Source organism: Giraffa tippelskirchi, chromosome 9, assembly GCF_054371585.1.
Source record: "Giraffa tippelskirchi isolate mGirTip1 chromosome 9, T2T-mGirTip1v1.2.pri, whole genome shotgun sequence".
NCBI classification, from domain to species: domain Eukaryota; kingdom Metazoa; phylum Chordata; class Mammalia; order Artiodactyla; family Giraffidae; genus Giraffa; species Giraffa tippelskirchi.
Genome location: NC_137283.1, coordinates 106053426 through 106068919, shown reverse-complemented (window position 1 = coordinate 106068919; position 15494 = coordinate 106053426). Strand labels below are relative to the sequence as shown.

Below are 15494 nucleotides of genomic sequence, written 5' to 3'. Positions count from 1 at the left end.
TCACACAGAAAAAAAAAATCCTGAAACTGTGATCACTAAACATTTACAATCTCTTCACTAAATCAACTACTTAGTTTGTACAGTTATATTACCTTGATAAAGTCACTGTACATTCAAATCTGTAAAACAAGTTCTTAGAGGGAAGTTCATAGTGATATAGGCCTTCCTCAAGAAAAAAAAAAATGTTGAAATAAGCAATCTAATCCACCACCTAAAAGAACTGGAAAAAGAAGAACAAACAAAACCTAAAGTCAGCAGAAGGAAGGAGGTAAGAAAGATCAGGGAGGGAATAAATAAAGAGAGATTCAAAAAAACTAGAAAAAAAAATTAATGAAACTAACAGCTAGTTCTTTGAAAGTGTAAACAAAATTGACAAACCTCTGGCCAGGCTCACCAAGAAAAAAAGAGAGAAGATCCAAATAAGAAATCAAAGAGGAGAAATCACAACTGATACCACAGAAATACAAAAAAAGTAAGACAATACTATGAACAATTAGACAATCTAGAAGAAATGGATAACTTTGTAGAAACATATAGCTCTCCAAAACTGAATCTAGAAGAAATAGATCTTGAACAGACCAACCAATCACTAGAAGTGAAACAGAATCTGTAATTAAAAAAAAAACACAAAAAACTCCTTACAAACAAAAGTCCAGAACCAGATGGTTTCACAGGCAAATTCTACCAACCATACAAAGAACAACTTATACTAATTTTTCTCAAACTCTTCCAGAAGACTAAAGAGGAAGGAACACTTCAAGGATAGGCTATGAAGCCACCACTACCCTAATACCAAAACCAGACAAAGATACTCAAAAAAAAAAACAAAAATTATGGGCAATATCTTTGATGAATATAGATATAAAAATGTTCAACAAAATATTAGAAAACGGAATCCAACAACACATAAAAAAGATCATATACCATGAACAATTAAGATTCATCCCAGCATCAAAAGGATGTTGCAACATACATAAATCAATCGATGTGATCTACCACATCAACAGAAGAAAAGATAATAACCATATGATCATCTCAATAGGTGCAGAAAATAGTATCTGATAAAATTCAACATCCTTTCATGATTAAAACCCTTATAAAAGTGAGTATAGAGGAAACATAGCTTTACATACTAAAAGCTATCTATGACACAAACACAGCCAATATAATACTCAATGGTGAAAAGTTGAAAGCCTTCCACCTAAAATTTGGAACAAGACAAGGATGCTGACTCTCACTTCCCTTCAACACAGTATTGGAAGTTCTAGCAACACCAATCAGACCAGAAAAAGAGAAGGTATTCAAATTGGTAGGAAGAGGTAAAACTGTCATTAAAGGTAGATGGTATGACACGATATATAGAAAACCCTAGACTCTACACACAAACTGCAAGAACTGATAAACAAATACAGCAAGGTTGGAGGATACAAGATTAACATACAGAAACTGCTTGCATTTCTTTACACTAACAGTAAAATATCAGAAAGGGAACGTAAACGAATGTCCCTTTTAAAATCACATTAAAAAGGAAAATATTTAGGAATAAACCTCACCAAGGAGGTGAAAGATTTATATGCTGAAAACTATAAAACATTAATAAAGGAAACTGAAGAAAACTTAAAGAAATGGCAAGATATTCCATACTCTTGGATAACAAAAATTAAATCTGTTAAAATGGCCATGCTGCCCAAAGCAATCAATATATTTAATGCAATACCTATCAAAATACCCATGACTTTTTCTCAGAACTAGAATAAGCCTAAAATTTATACTTTGGATATAAATTCTGAACTCCTAAAAGATCCAGAATTGCCAAAGCAATCCTGAAGGAAAAAAAAAAAAAAAGCAGGAGGTATAACTGTCCCAGACTTCAGGCAATATTACAAAACTACAGTAATCAAAACAGCCTGATATTGGCACAAAAACAGACATATGGATTATTAAAACAGAATACACAGCTCAGAAATAAACCCACATACGTTTCCCCACATGGACCACTCTGTTCCCCACCTGGACCACTCTGTTCCCCACACGGATTCTATTTTTCTGCTTCTGATATTCAGACTTGAAAATAAATGTTTTCAACAGTTTTTAAAGAAAGAGTTAGAAGCTCCAGGAAGAAATGTTTTTAAAACATCCCAGGACATAGCTAGAGTGTTTAATCAAGATGAAAGAACAAAGAAGAAAACTACAAAACAACAGGTAAGTTCAGTTCAGTTCAGTTGCTCAGTCGTGTCCGACTCTTTGCGACCCCATGGACTGCCGCATGCCAGGCATCCCTGTCCAACACCAACTCCCGGAGCCCACCCAAACTCATGTCCATTGAGTCGGTGATGCCATCCAACCATCTCATCCTCTGTCGTCCCCTTCTCCTCCTGCCCTCAATCTTTCCCAGCATCAGGGTCTTTTCCAATGAGTCAGCTCTTCACATCAGATGGCCAAAGTATTGGAGTTTCAGCTTCAACATCAGACCTTCCAATGAACAGGTCATCCCAAAGCAAAAAAAAAAAACACAACCCCAAAAACTGTGATCAGTGAAAACAAAGCAGGTTTTAAAACTAATTACAAAATAGATAAGACTGGCAAGAACGATCACAACAAAAGAGAGAAAGAGTAAATAAATTACATGAGAAATAAAAGGGGAAGTGCCAAAGGTAAAAGAGACATATTAAAGGAACATTATGAGCAACTTTATACCAAAAATATGGAAAACTCAGATTAAATGGATAGTTTCTTAGGAAAAATTTGATATAAACTCTGATTCAAACAAAGAGAAAACCTGAGTAAACCTGTAACAATTAAGGAAGATGAATTAATAGTTTAAAATCCACACCCTTTATTTCCCCCATGGACTCCAGGCTCCTCTGTCCATGGAATTCTCCAGGCAAGAATACAGGAGTGTAGCCATTCCCTCTCCAGGAGATGTACCTGACCCAGGGATTAAACCTGGGTCTGATGCATTGCAGGCAGATTCTTTACCATCTGAGCCACAAGGGAAGCCCTTACTACCATCACCCCCACATAAAAATCAAGCCACAAAAAACTTGTGTAAGTCTGAACAGTTTTACAGATGAGATGTATCAAATCTCTAAAAATAGATTATATCAATTCAATAAAAATTCTTGAAAGGAGAGGTGAAAAACAAGAAAAGCTCTACAATGCATTTAATGGGGTTAAAGTATGGATGCTTCTCAATTCCTGGAAGGAAAAAAAAAAACCCTAAACAAAATTATTATCAAAGTGAATAGAGCAATGCTTAAAAAAACACACACATTATGACAAACAAGGATTTGTTTCAGGAGTACAAGCATAATTTAACATTAGATATGTTATTAATGTAACTACCATATTAACAGAGTAAAAGAGAAAAACTGATTATGTCAATAAATTCAGAAAGAAAAATTTGGTAAAACTTAATATCCACTCTTGCTTTTAAAAACTCAAATTTTCCTTAGCAAGCAAGAAATAGAAGACTTAATTGCTATTTATAAACTGATTAAAATTTATCTACCAATAATATCCTGTAGTAAATTTCATAATTAATGGTGAAATACAAAAACATTCCCTTTAAAGCCAGGAAAAACGCTTTTATGATTTCTACTTAACATTATTGAAGAGTTCTTAAGTAGTGCATTAAAACATTAAAAAAGTATAAGGATGGGAAGGGAAGTAATAATTATTTTCTGATAATGACTCTACACAGAAAATCCAATGAAACAGATATAAATTATCAACAATAATAAAAGTTGTTGGATATAAGACTGACATACAAGGTCAGTGAAGATCCTAATATCAGCAATTAAAAGATGTAATTTTTGAAAGATAAATTTACAACAGCAACAATTATGAGGCACCTGGTGTATATCTAACAAAAAATATTAAATACTTTTACAAAAAAACCCACAAAGCTTTACTGAAAGACAAGTGAAAGTGAAGTCGCTCAGTTGTGTCCGACTCTTTGCGACCCCATGGACTGCAGCCCACCAGGCTCCTCCATCCATGGAATTTTCTAGGCAAGAGTACTGGAGTGGGTTGCCATTTGCTTCTCCAGGGGATCTTCCCAACCTAGGGATCAAACCCGGGTCTCCCACACTGAAGGCAGAAGCTTTACCATCTGAGCCACCAGGGAAAGACAAGGAAGAAGACCAAATAAACTGAGAAATATATGATGCTCATAAATGAGATAATTTGGTATATAGAAAGATTTAAAATATTCCTAAATTGGTCTATAAATTCAATAAATTTCCAATAAAATCTCAACAAAGTTCTTTTCAGAAACAAGACAATTTGATCTTATAATTAACATGGGAGAGCTTTTTAAAAGATCCAAGAGTCACTAAGACAATTTTGAAGCTATTCAGAGATTTGCCCCTGATATATATCTATACTTACAAAGCAACAGTAATTACAACAGTATGATATTAACATGGGAGAACACAAGTGAGGTTGGGGAATTCAGTGAAAACAAATTTTTTTCAATGTTTTGGAACCACTAGTTCTTTATACCTAGAAAAAACAGATACAGTAAGATCCTTACTATGTACACAAGTAAAATGTAGGATGAATTGAAGACCTACATGTGGAAAACTAACTGTAAGCACACATAAACCTTAAGGATGAAAATTTTCATTACAGTGGGATAGAAAATTACTTGTAAGTCAGGCACAAAAACCAAACAGTGAAGGAAAAAAATTGTTAAATATAATGCTAAAAAGACATATAAAACACTCTTTTTAAAAAAGGGAAGAAAATGGGGAAAAAAGACTAAAAATAAAGTTCAAGTCTAGATAAGGAGAAAATATCTCTACAATAAATATAACTAACAAGGGCTTGATATCTAGAAAATACAGGAATTTCTACACATTAGTAAGAAAACGATAGATGCAATAGAAAATGAGCAAAGAACATGAATAAGCTATTCTCAGATAGAAACACCCAAATGCTTATAAATATCAGTAATCAGGAAATGCAGATTAAACTAAAGGGATTCATATTCTGAAGAATGAGAATGGCAAAAAATTTTTGCATCTCACACTATCAAATATTGTTGAGGATGTAGGGAAGTAAAAGCTCTAACATTCTGTGGGAATATAAACTTAGGTATAATCATTTCATAGAGCAATTTTGTAATAAAATGTGATAGTTTTATTGTTAACATACCTCAAAATCTGAAAAACTGAGTACTAAAATGGAGCTTATAAGGAAAATTAAGCGGTAAGACAAAATTTATGCAACTCTGTAACGCGAATACTAACAAAATCAGTAATTGGTACCCGAGGAAATAAACTGCTCAGTCAGGCAGGCAGCTCAGTGTGGCTGGATGCTGTCATAGTAGATATTAAAAATGCACAGGAAATAGCAGTATGGAAATTCTGGGTACATTTTGATTAGGATGGGGCTAGCAGATGCTAAGACAAAGCAAATCAAAATAGAGCTCTGATCCAAAAGGCTGCCATTAAAGTACCTGAGAGAGGGTGTAACTTGCTCTGAGTCACAGAGGGCACAATGCTAGGATGCAACTCTCAGGGAAGAAGGAAGCCCTAGGTGGATGTAGGTGCTCATTTCTAGCTGCTGTTTAATACAGTCAACAGTGCCTCTACTGCCCATGCAGCAGTGAAAAGAGGGCTTTTCCTTTCCTACTGTAAGTTGGTAATTCTACTTCTGCTATTCTGACTCCCCTGCCTAGAAAAATTGTATGCATAAACAATATAACTTCTGAGTAAAACTTTCATTACACTCTTAACTACCAACCATGTAAAAGCTAACTGCATTGCAGAAACCCTGATAGAATAGATGCTATCTAAGGTAGAGTTTAATAATACATACACCCTAAGAGTTGGCAAATTATACTTTTATATGTCTTCTGTAGAGGAACTCCTGCACATGGCCACAAGGTGACAGATGTGACACTGCTAACCACAGTGCAAAAGTGAAAACCATCTAAGAGTTGTAGAGAATCAGATAAACTTGTTTAGTCTTACAAAAGAATGCTAATCAGCAGCTAAAATGAGTGACCTACAAACATGTAAGAACAAGAATAGATTTCAAAATTATTACTGCTGACACAAAAGATACTCAACATCATTATTAATGAGGGAAATTATAATTAAGCCATAATGAGAAGCCATTTCACACATACTAGGATGGCTATATAAAAAAGACAGATAATAACAAGTGTTAGTGAGAAAGTAAGGTCTCTGGAACCCTCATATACTGCTGATGGGAATGTAAAACAGTGCAGTCACCTAGGAAAACAGTTTGGCTGTTTATTAAAAGTTAAACACAAATTTATCAAATGACCCAGCAATTCTCTTCCTTGGTATCCACTCAAGAAAAATGAAAATATATATCCACACAAAGACATAAACGTTCAGAACAGCATTATTCTTAAGGGCCCAAAAAGTGAAAAGAACTCAAATACTCATCAACTAATGAATGAATCAATAAAATATATCAGTACAGGGCAATACTATTAGGTGATAACATGGAATGAAATACTGATAGATATCTACAGTATGGAAAAAACTAAAAACATTATGCTAAGTAAAAAAGTACAAAAGATCACATATTTTATGATTTCATTTACATGATTTACCCAAAAAAGATAAATCTTGAGAGACAAGAAAGTAGATTAGTGGTTACTTAGGGTTGGAGTCTTTTGAGGTGAAGGAACTGTTTTAAAATTGAATTATGGATGTTAGTACAAATCTGCAAATTTATCATAAATCACTGGATTACACACTTGAGTGAATTTTATGTCATTTGTAAATTATACCTCAAATTGCTAAAAAATATAATGTTGAATGAAAAATGCAAGTTGCTTAACCTATGCTAAGTAGGACACCATTTATGTAAAATTTAAAACCTAAAACAATAGTATTTGTTGTGGACATACCTATGTAAGAACATATAAAATCATACCTGGTTTAACAGTTTGTATCAACTTTAGAATGATGCTTACCTCTAGAGATTAAGAAAAGGTAAAGGAATGAGAGAGAGGTTTTTGCTACATCAATGATGTTTAGTTCTTAGGAAAAAAATGAGCTAACTCAACTAAATACTAATATCTCAGTGCTAGATACATGGATATCTTGGTATTTTCTGTATGCTTGCAGGAAAACCTCACCTTTGCTCAACTCTGCATCTTTGTGGACTTCTACCATATTAGCTGGTGTACACGGAAGAATTTCAGGAGACAGAACCTCAGAGTGCAATGTTAATTCAGCAGAGAACTCCTGGGATCCATCGCTGTAGTCCACAGATCCTGATAATGTTCTGCTTAATTAAAACATATCCTTTATAACAAACTACATAACAAAGCAATAAAATTAGTTCTGAGATCTATAATAAATAACCACTTACACAGAGAAATTGTTCTCTTTGAGAATTTCCTGAAGTCTCTTCTGAAATTTTTTTTCACTTTCTGTTGCTGGCACAAACCTGTGATCTTTGAATTTTAAAAGTTCATTAAAAAATGTAGACAGCAAATGAATGAAATAGTTTCCTTTTTCTTAGAATAGCTTTTAAAGTGGTAGCAATTTCCTATATTTGACACATATAACACCACCTAAAAATAGTCCCATTATAAATCAAACAAAAAAGAAATAGTTGTTACTGAAGCTATAAAATTAAGCACTTAAAAGTCATTTCAAGATTAAGTTCTATAAATTAAATATAAAACAGAAAAACATTATTTTCTATCTAAAAATGTTATCATACACCATGAATCCAGAAATTTTCCCTTTATAAAATATTTCTATTTTAAAACACATAAAAGGCATTCAAAATTTATCAGAGGATTTTTAGTGTCCATGAGATTATAACCCAAATTTTAATTGGACTTCAGTATAGGCTTACTACTGTATTTCAAATACATTTGCCTTTTAAATTGTCTTCTATTCTTTTACCTTTATTTAACAATTTGTTGTATCCATGGCATTTAAAAAATTTCTTCCAATTCTTTTTGAATGTACCAAAATTTAGCAAAAAATCAAATGAGTATTTTCTTCAGAGATGTACAGGTAATCAAAGTCAGAATTTATTATATACCCAGAGAAATAATTTGGGGATAGAATTTCATGGGTTACATGTTCAAAGCTTAATGAACTAAACAGTGTTTCTAAGTTGGGATTCATGCTCTTCTATAAGTATTCTATAGCTCATTTGGAAATGCCAAGGTTAAAACATCCTAGAGAATGAAAAAGGAGAAAAGGGTCGAATGAAAACCAAGGCCAATGAAGATGTCAATTTCTTATAATAGACAATAAGTGACACTTTGGATGTGAAGAATAATGAGAATATGAAGAAAAATATGTAAAAAATTTAAATGTAGTTTGAAAAGCAAAATCTAATGTCAAGGTAAAAATTCAATGGCTTGTAGTTTTTCATTAAAATATCCAGTTAAAAAAATATCATCAGAGTATTATTAGGCTTGTACCTTGTGATTCAGGTTGACTAATTTGAGAAGTTTCATTTCTATTTCTTCGCCGTTGCTTTTCATCTTCCCATATGGACTGTAGACCAGGGTTTCCACCAATTTGAGCTATAAGCACAATAATATTTCAATAAGACAAGGGTCAAAGTGAAATATACTTGCTTAAAAAAAGAGAACTCCATACTTTAAAAAAAAATAAATTGTTGCCTTTAAGAAAAACAATTACCTACTCTGTATAATAAAACAAATTATCCCAACCTACATTTACTATATTACTCCCTTTTTAGTTTCCTTACTAGTTCCATAAACGTTTGAATACGATTCAAACATCTGATGATAGTCAACAGACCCAAAAGTCCCCTCCCTGGTACATAATCTGAAATCAAAAAATTAGAAGGCAGAATATGGTAAATTCTTTCCTAATGGCTAATTTATTTATTTAGTGTCACACTTACTTTAGGTTTATATCTATACAAACAAACTCATATGAATGAAGCATAAATGAAAAAATGACTATCTCATCAGGGGTACAGGGAAAAAATCTTCATAATATTTTGCATCTTTCTTTAACTAATTTCACTTCCCTAGTGATGTTTTCTTCCATACTTTTTCCATTCTTTGGTCATGGATTTTTAAAAATAAAAATATATATTAAGAACAACTGTGTATATACCTTCAATGTCCAACCGATTTAAGATATCAGCAGCTACAGCATCCACTTCTAATTCACAAGTACTCTGTGGTTCAACACCTTCCAGTATTAAAGAGCTGTATTAAAGAAGTATCAAAAGACACAATAATTATGTAAGAGAAAATTTTCTTAAGATTTCTCTTAAATGATTTTTCATGTTTAAGGGGTAACCAGAAAGCCAGTGATATTTATCAATTGATAACTCTACAGAGATCTTTTTGGGATCATTTTACATACTTTGGTTCATTATATTTTATATAAAAGGAATGTACAAGGCTTCCCTGATAGCTCAGTGGTAAAGAATCTGCCTGCCAATGCAGGAGTTCAGTAGTACAGTTCAGTTCAGTCGCGTCCGACTCTTTGCGACCCCATGAACTGCAGGACGCCAGGCCTCTCTGTCCATCACCAACTCCCGGAGTCTACCCAAACCCATGTCCATTGAGTCAGTGATGCCATCCAACCATCTCATCCTCTGTCGTCCCCTTCTCCTCCTGCCCACAATCCTACCCAGCATTAGGGTCTTTTCCAATGAGTCAACTCTTCGCATGAGGTGGCCAAAGTATTGGAGTTTCAGCTTCAACATCAGTCCTTCCAATGAACACCCAGGACTGATCTCCTTTAGGATGTGCTGGTTGGATCTCCTTGCAGTCCAAGGGACTCTCAAGAGTCTTCTCCAACACCACAGTTCAAAAGCATCAATTCTGCGGCGCTCAGCTTTCTTCACCGTCCAACTCTCACATCCATACATGACCACTGGAAAAATCATAGCCTTGACTAGACGGACCTTTGTTGGCAAAGTAATGTCTCTGCTTTTAAATATGCTATCTAGGTTGGCCATAACCTTCCTTCCAAGGAGTAAGTGTCTTTTAATTTCATGGCTGCAATCACCATCAGCAGTGATTTTGGAGCCCAAAAAAACAAAAGTCTGACACTGTTTCCACTGTTTCCCCATCTATTTCCCATGAAGTGATGGGACCAGATGCCATGATGTTAGTTTTCTGAATGGTGAGCTTTAAGCCAACTTTTTCACTCTCCTCTTTCACTTTCATCAAGAGGCTCTTTAGTACTTCTTCACTTTCTGCCATAAGGGTGGTGTCATCTGCGTATCTGAGGTTATCGATATTTCTCCCGGCAATCTTGATTCCAGCTTGTGCTTCATCGAGCCCAGCGTTTCTCATGATGTACTCTGCATATAAGTTAAATAAGCAGGGTGACAATATACAGCCTTGACGTACTCCTTTTCCTATTTGGAACCAGTCTGTTGTTCCATGTCCATGAGTTCAATCCCTGCTCTGGGAAGATCCCACATGCTGTGGGGCAACTAAGCCCATGCACTATAACTAATGAGCCTGTGCTCTAGAGCCTGGGAGCCGCAACTGCTGAGCCCATATGCCCTAGAGCCTGTGCTCCTCAACAAGAGAAGCCACTGCAATGAGAAGCTGTAATTAGAGAGTAGCCCCAGCTGTCTGCAACTAGAGATAACCCTTGAAACAACAATGACCCAGCACAGCCAAAAATAAACAATAAATAAATACATAAAATTATATAAATATATAAAAGGGAATATACAATGTTTCAGCATGTGGGTCATATCCATAGCGAGCTGGGTTAAGACAGTAGAGAGACAAGAGAGGGGACTCATCAAAACCATACACATATGCAATTACTTGCCCAGAGGCATCTATCTCAGCAATTATTAAAAGACGGTTTTTAAAAATTAGGAGGAAATATATAACAAGAGTTGAGGGGAGATAAACATATTGAAAAGCGGGCAGGTGATACTGCTCTCCCTGCCTTCAGTGACTACTACTGAGCTGGGGAATGCTTTAAAACTTTCTATAACATGAGAATTGCAAAACCACCCAAGTCCAGTATCGGGATCAAGCTAGGAAAAGAGGTGATACCATAAGGTCATGTTTTAAAAGAAACATATTAACAAAACTCATTCTCCATTGTCCATACCTAAGAAATAAGTTTATTTTTTTTAATTTATTTATTTTTTATTTGAAGGATAATTGCTTTACAGAATTTTGTTGTATTCTGTCAAACCTCCACATGAATCAGCCATAGGTATAAAATTTGATGGAACATAAGCAATTAATTTGTTAAAACAAAGAATTTTTATAATTTATCTATACACATATGTAGATACAGATATACAGACACAACACACATGTATCTTTTTATCACTGAGGAGGGACATGTTCGTCAAACTATCAAAGTATATCCATCTCTTTAACTTTCAGAAAAAGTAATTCTCAATACAGCTTGTCTAATTTAACAAAAAAAGTTATGCCATGAAATAAAGTATCAGATAAAATAGTTTTGGCCAATAGTTTTCTCCTTTATACCAAAACGTTTCACAATTTTGAAAGAATTATATTATAAATTTCAAGGGTGAATTTTCCAGGAGTAGATCATTTGCAACAAAGGGAGGAAATATTTAAAAATGCAATTTCACAGTAGAAACTTGCAATTATTTCTTGCCCTTATTAAAAACTGCTTCAGACACTCAGAATAGGAGGTGTTACCAGGAAGAGGATGTTGTTGCTGTTCAGTCGCTCAGATTGGTCTGACTCTTTGCGACCCCATGAACTGAAGCAAGCCAGGCTTCCCTACCCTTCACCATCTCCTGTGAATGAGTTTGCTCCAACTCATTGAGTCAGTGGTGCCATCCAACCATCTCCTCCTCTGTCATCCCCTTCTCCTCCTGCCCTCAATTTTTTCCCAGCATCAGGGTCTTTTCCAATGAGTCGGCTCTTCCCATCAGATGGCGAAAGTACTGGAGCTTCAGCTTCAGTGCTTTCAATCAATATTCAGGGTTGATTTCCTTTAGGATTGACTGGTTTGACCTCCTTGCAGACTAAGGGACTCTCAAAAGTCTTCTCCAGCACCACAGTTCAAAGGCATCAATTCTTCAGCCCTCAGCCTTTTTTATTGTCCAGCTCTCACATCTATACATGACTAAGCTTCCCTGGTGGCTCAGACGGCAAAGAATCTGCCTGCAATGTGGGAGACCTGGATTCGATTTCTGGGTTGGGAAGAACCTCTGGAGAAGGGCATGGCAACCCACTCTAGTATTCTTGCCTGGAGAACCCCCACGGAATGAGGAGGCTGGTGGGCTATAGTCCATGTGGTCGCAAAGAGGTGGACACGACTAAGTAATTAAGCACAGCACATATGGACCTTTGTAGGCAAAGTAATGTCTCTGCTTTTTAATACGCTGTCTAGGTTTGTCATTGCTTTTCTTCCAAGCAACAAACATTTTTTAATTTCATGGCTGTAGTCACCATCTGCAGTGATTTTGGAGCCCAAGAAAATAAAGTCTGTCACTGTTTCCATTGTTTCCCCATCTATTTGCCATGAAGTGATGGGACTGGATGCCATGATCTTAGTTTTCTGAATGTTGAGCTTTAAGCCAACTTTTCCACTCTCCTCTTTCACCTTCATCAAGAGGCCCTTTAATTCTTCTTCACTTTCTGCCATAAAAGTGGTGTCATCTGTGTATCTGAGGTTATTGATATTTCTCCCCACAATCTTGATTCCAGCTTGTGCTTCATCGAGCCCAGCATTTCACATGATATACTCTGCATATACGTTAAATAAGCAGGGTGACAATATACAGCCTTGACGTACTCCTTTTCCTATTTGGAACCAGTCTGTTGTTCCATGTCCAGTTCTAACTGCTGCTTCCTGATCTGCATGAAGGTTTCACAAGAGGCAGGTCAGGTGGTCTGGTATTCCCATCTCTTTAAGAATTTTCCACAGTTTGTTGTGATCTACACAGTCAAAGGCTTTAGCGTAGTCAATGAAGCAAAAGTAGATGTTTTCCTGGAATTCTCTAGCTTTTTCTATGATTCAGTGGATGTTGGCAATTTGATCTCTGGTTCCTTTGCCTTTTCTAAATCCACCTTGAACATCTGGAAGTTCTTGGTTCACATACTGTTGAGACCTAGCTAGAAGGATTTTGAGCATTACTTTGTTATCATGTGAATTGAGTGCAATTGTGCAGTAGTTTGAACATTCTTTGGCATTGCCCTTCTTTGGGAATGGAATGAAAACTGACCTTTTCCAAACCTGTGGCCACTGCCGAGTTTTCCAAATTTGCTGGCACAGTGAGTGAAGCACATTAACAGCATCATCTTTTTGGAAGTAGTTTTCAGAAATTAAAAAACTGCTTTCAGTAAATAGAAAAAAAAAACCTAGAGGGGTGCGATACGATGGGAGGTAGGCAGGAGGTTGAAGAGGGAGGGGACATATGTTTAACTATGGCTGATTCATGTTTATATGTGGAAGAGACGAACACAATATTGTAAAGCAATAATTCTCCAACTAGAAATAATTTTTTAAAAATTAAAATAAATTTGAGCTTGCAAATACATGTAGGCCATTCATTTTAATTATGAAAGGTAGATAAGCAATACAATGGTAATTAGACAACTGTACCTCTCTGAATATTTCTATTCACAGCTTAACACAATAGACCCACAAATTACAGTCACTGAGGGTAGAGCTCAGACATCTGTAATTTTAAAAAATCTCTTCAGACCATTCTGATGGGCAGCCAGGTTGAGATTATTGCAGTAGATTCAACCTTTGTGAATTCAACACTCTGGAAAATGACTGAAGGTCCATGATATGTGGTAACTTACAATGAGCCAGCAGGGCTTCCCTGGTGGCTCAATGGAAAAGAATCTGCCTGCCAATGCAGGAGATGTGGGTTCAATCCCTGGGTCAGGAAGATTCCCTGGAAATGGCAACCCACACCAGTATTCTCACATGGGCAATCCCATGGACACAAGAGCCTAGTGGGCTACAGTCCATAGGGTTGCAAGGGTTGCAAAAGAGTTGGACACGACTTAGCAATACCACCACCGCCACAGCAGGTAAAGTTAGTAGACTTGCAAACTCAGCACTCTCATCTCATTGAGTTTGTTGCTATTTGTTCCATCCCTTGAAATAATGTTTGTGAAGGAATATAAAACATTTCAGGTTTAAAAAAAAAAAAAAAAGGTACCCAGAGAAAGGTGCTCACACAGGGGTAAAAATGAGACTAATAAAATTTAAGAGTACTGATTTGGCAAAAATGTTTATGACGTTTCATTATTTGTATTTGATGAAATGCTAGATTTTCATGTTTAATACAAGAAGCCTAAAAATATGGGACAAAATATAGCTAACCTAGATTTATTATAAATTCTAGTTCTGAATACCTTGTCTAATTTCACTAGTTTGCCATTTCATATCTTTGCTCTGTACCGTACTGTGCTCAGTCATTTCCAACTCTCTGTGACCCCATGGACTACAGCCCACCAGGCTCCTCTGTCCATGGGATTTTCCAGGCAAGAACTAGAGTGGTTTGTCATTTCCTTCTCCAGGGGATCTTTCTAACCTAGGGATCCAACTTGTGTCTCCTGCACCAGCAGGCAGATTCTTTACCACCGAGCCACCAGGGAAGCTCATCTATGCTTTTAAAAGTAATAATTCAAACTTTTCATTATAATACACAGACTTTCTTTAAACTAACTCCTAACCAGTGAAGCTTTACTATATAGTCTTATGATCTAACAAGAACCATGCTTGCTAAAAAAGGCTTCCAATACAAATAAACCTTGATTTGAGTTGATCATGCAAAAAACAACTTACTAAATATAGAACTTTGAAAACCAAGGGATCTAGTGAGTAGGTCAAATCCTTGGGTTAAGCTGATTTGTTCCAATTTTAGAGAGATAGAGGAACTATATCACAGGCACAAAAACTGGACAGAAAACAGCTTGTCAGTCACTTTGTTCTGGACTAATTAGAACTTGAATTTGATGCGTTAAATAACACTCTCTCTAAAATTAATACCATTTCAACACAATTATAAAAACAATTCTGCTGTTATCTGAGGACCCTAGAAGCACATACGTATGTATATGTGTATGACTTTACCAAAAAGTCCTGACATTTGCTAACTGAATCCAGAGGTAAGGCAAGTCACTGTCCACTTGGAAGTCTCTGAAGTCTCATTATGGCATAATATTAGTCATAAGTCAACATACTTCTATCATTATTTAATAAAGTCTTAATGTTAGGTCTTAAAAAGCCAAAGTAATTCTATAATATGGAAATTCTGTGAAGAACATATTGGTATCTTAAACTATATAAATTAAGCTCTAAACAAATATCCTTATAACAGCTTATCTTCAACCGATTAATAAATTCACATTTTATCATGAAATAAAAAGTCATTTAACTGAATACTTCTACTTTGCATCCTTCATTTAAAAAAAAAAAAAAAACCACTTAAAACTTATCAGATGACATATATGTAGTGAAACAGAGGACACCACACCACTCCATTAATACCTGAATGATCAACAAAAG

The 15494-nt window shown here is 35.5% G+C and overlaps 1 protein-coding gene across 2 annotated transcripts in view; it reads right to left on the bottom strand.

Annotated features, from left to right (window-relative positions):
- REV3L (REV3 like, DNA directed polymerase zeta catalytic subunit) overlaps window positions 1-15494 on the bottom strand; it is a 176311-nt gene that overhangs the window by 85787 nt on the left and 75030 nt on the right. Inside the window, exons 6-9 of one of the 2 annotated variants that reach the window (XM_081530576.1) lie at window positions 9108-9202; window positions 8438-8542; window positions 7363-7447; window positions 7127-7278 (exon numbers count right to left, since the gene is read on the bottom strand). In XM_081530576.1, coding sequence (XP_081386702.1) covers window positions 7127-7278; window positions 7363-7447; window positions 8438-8542; window positions 9108-9202 — 437 coding nt within the window. The remainder of the gene's footprint in view (window positions 1-7126; window positions 7279-7362; window positions 7448-8437; window positions 8543-9107; window positions 9203-15494) is intronic. The other variant, XM_081530577.1, reaches the window with a different exon arrangement.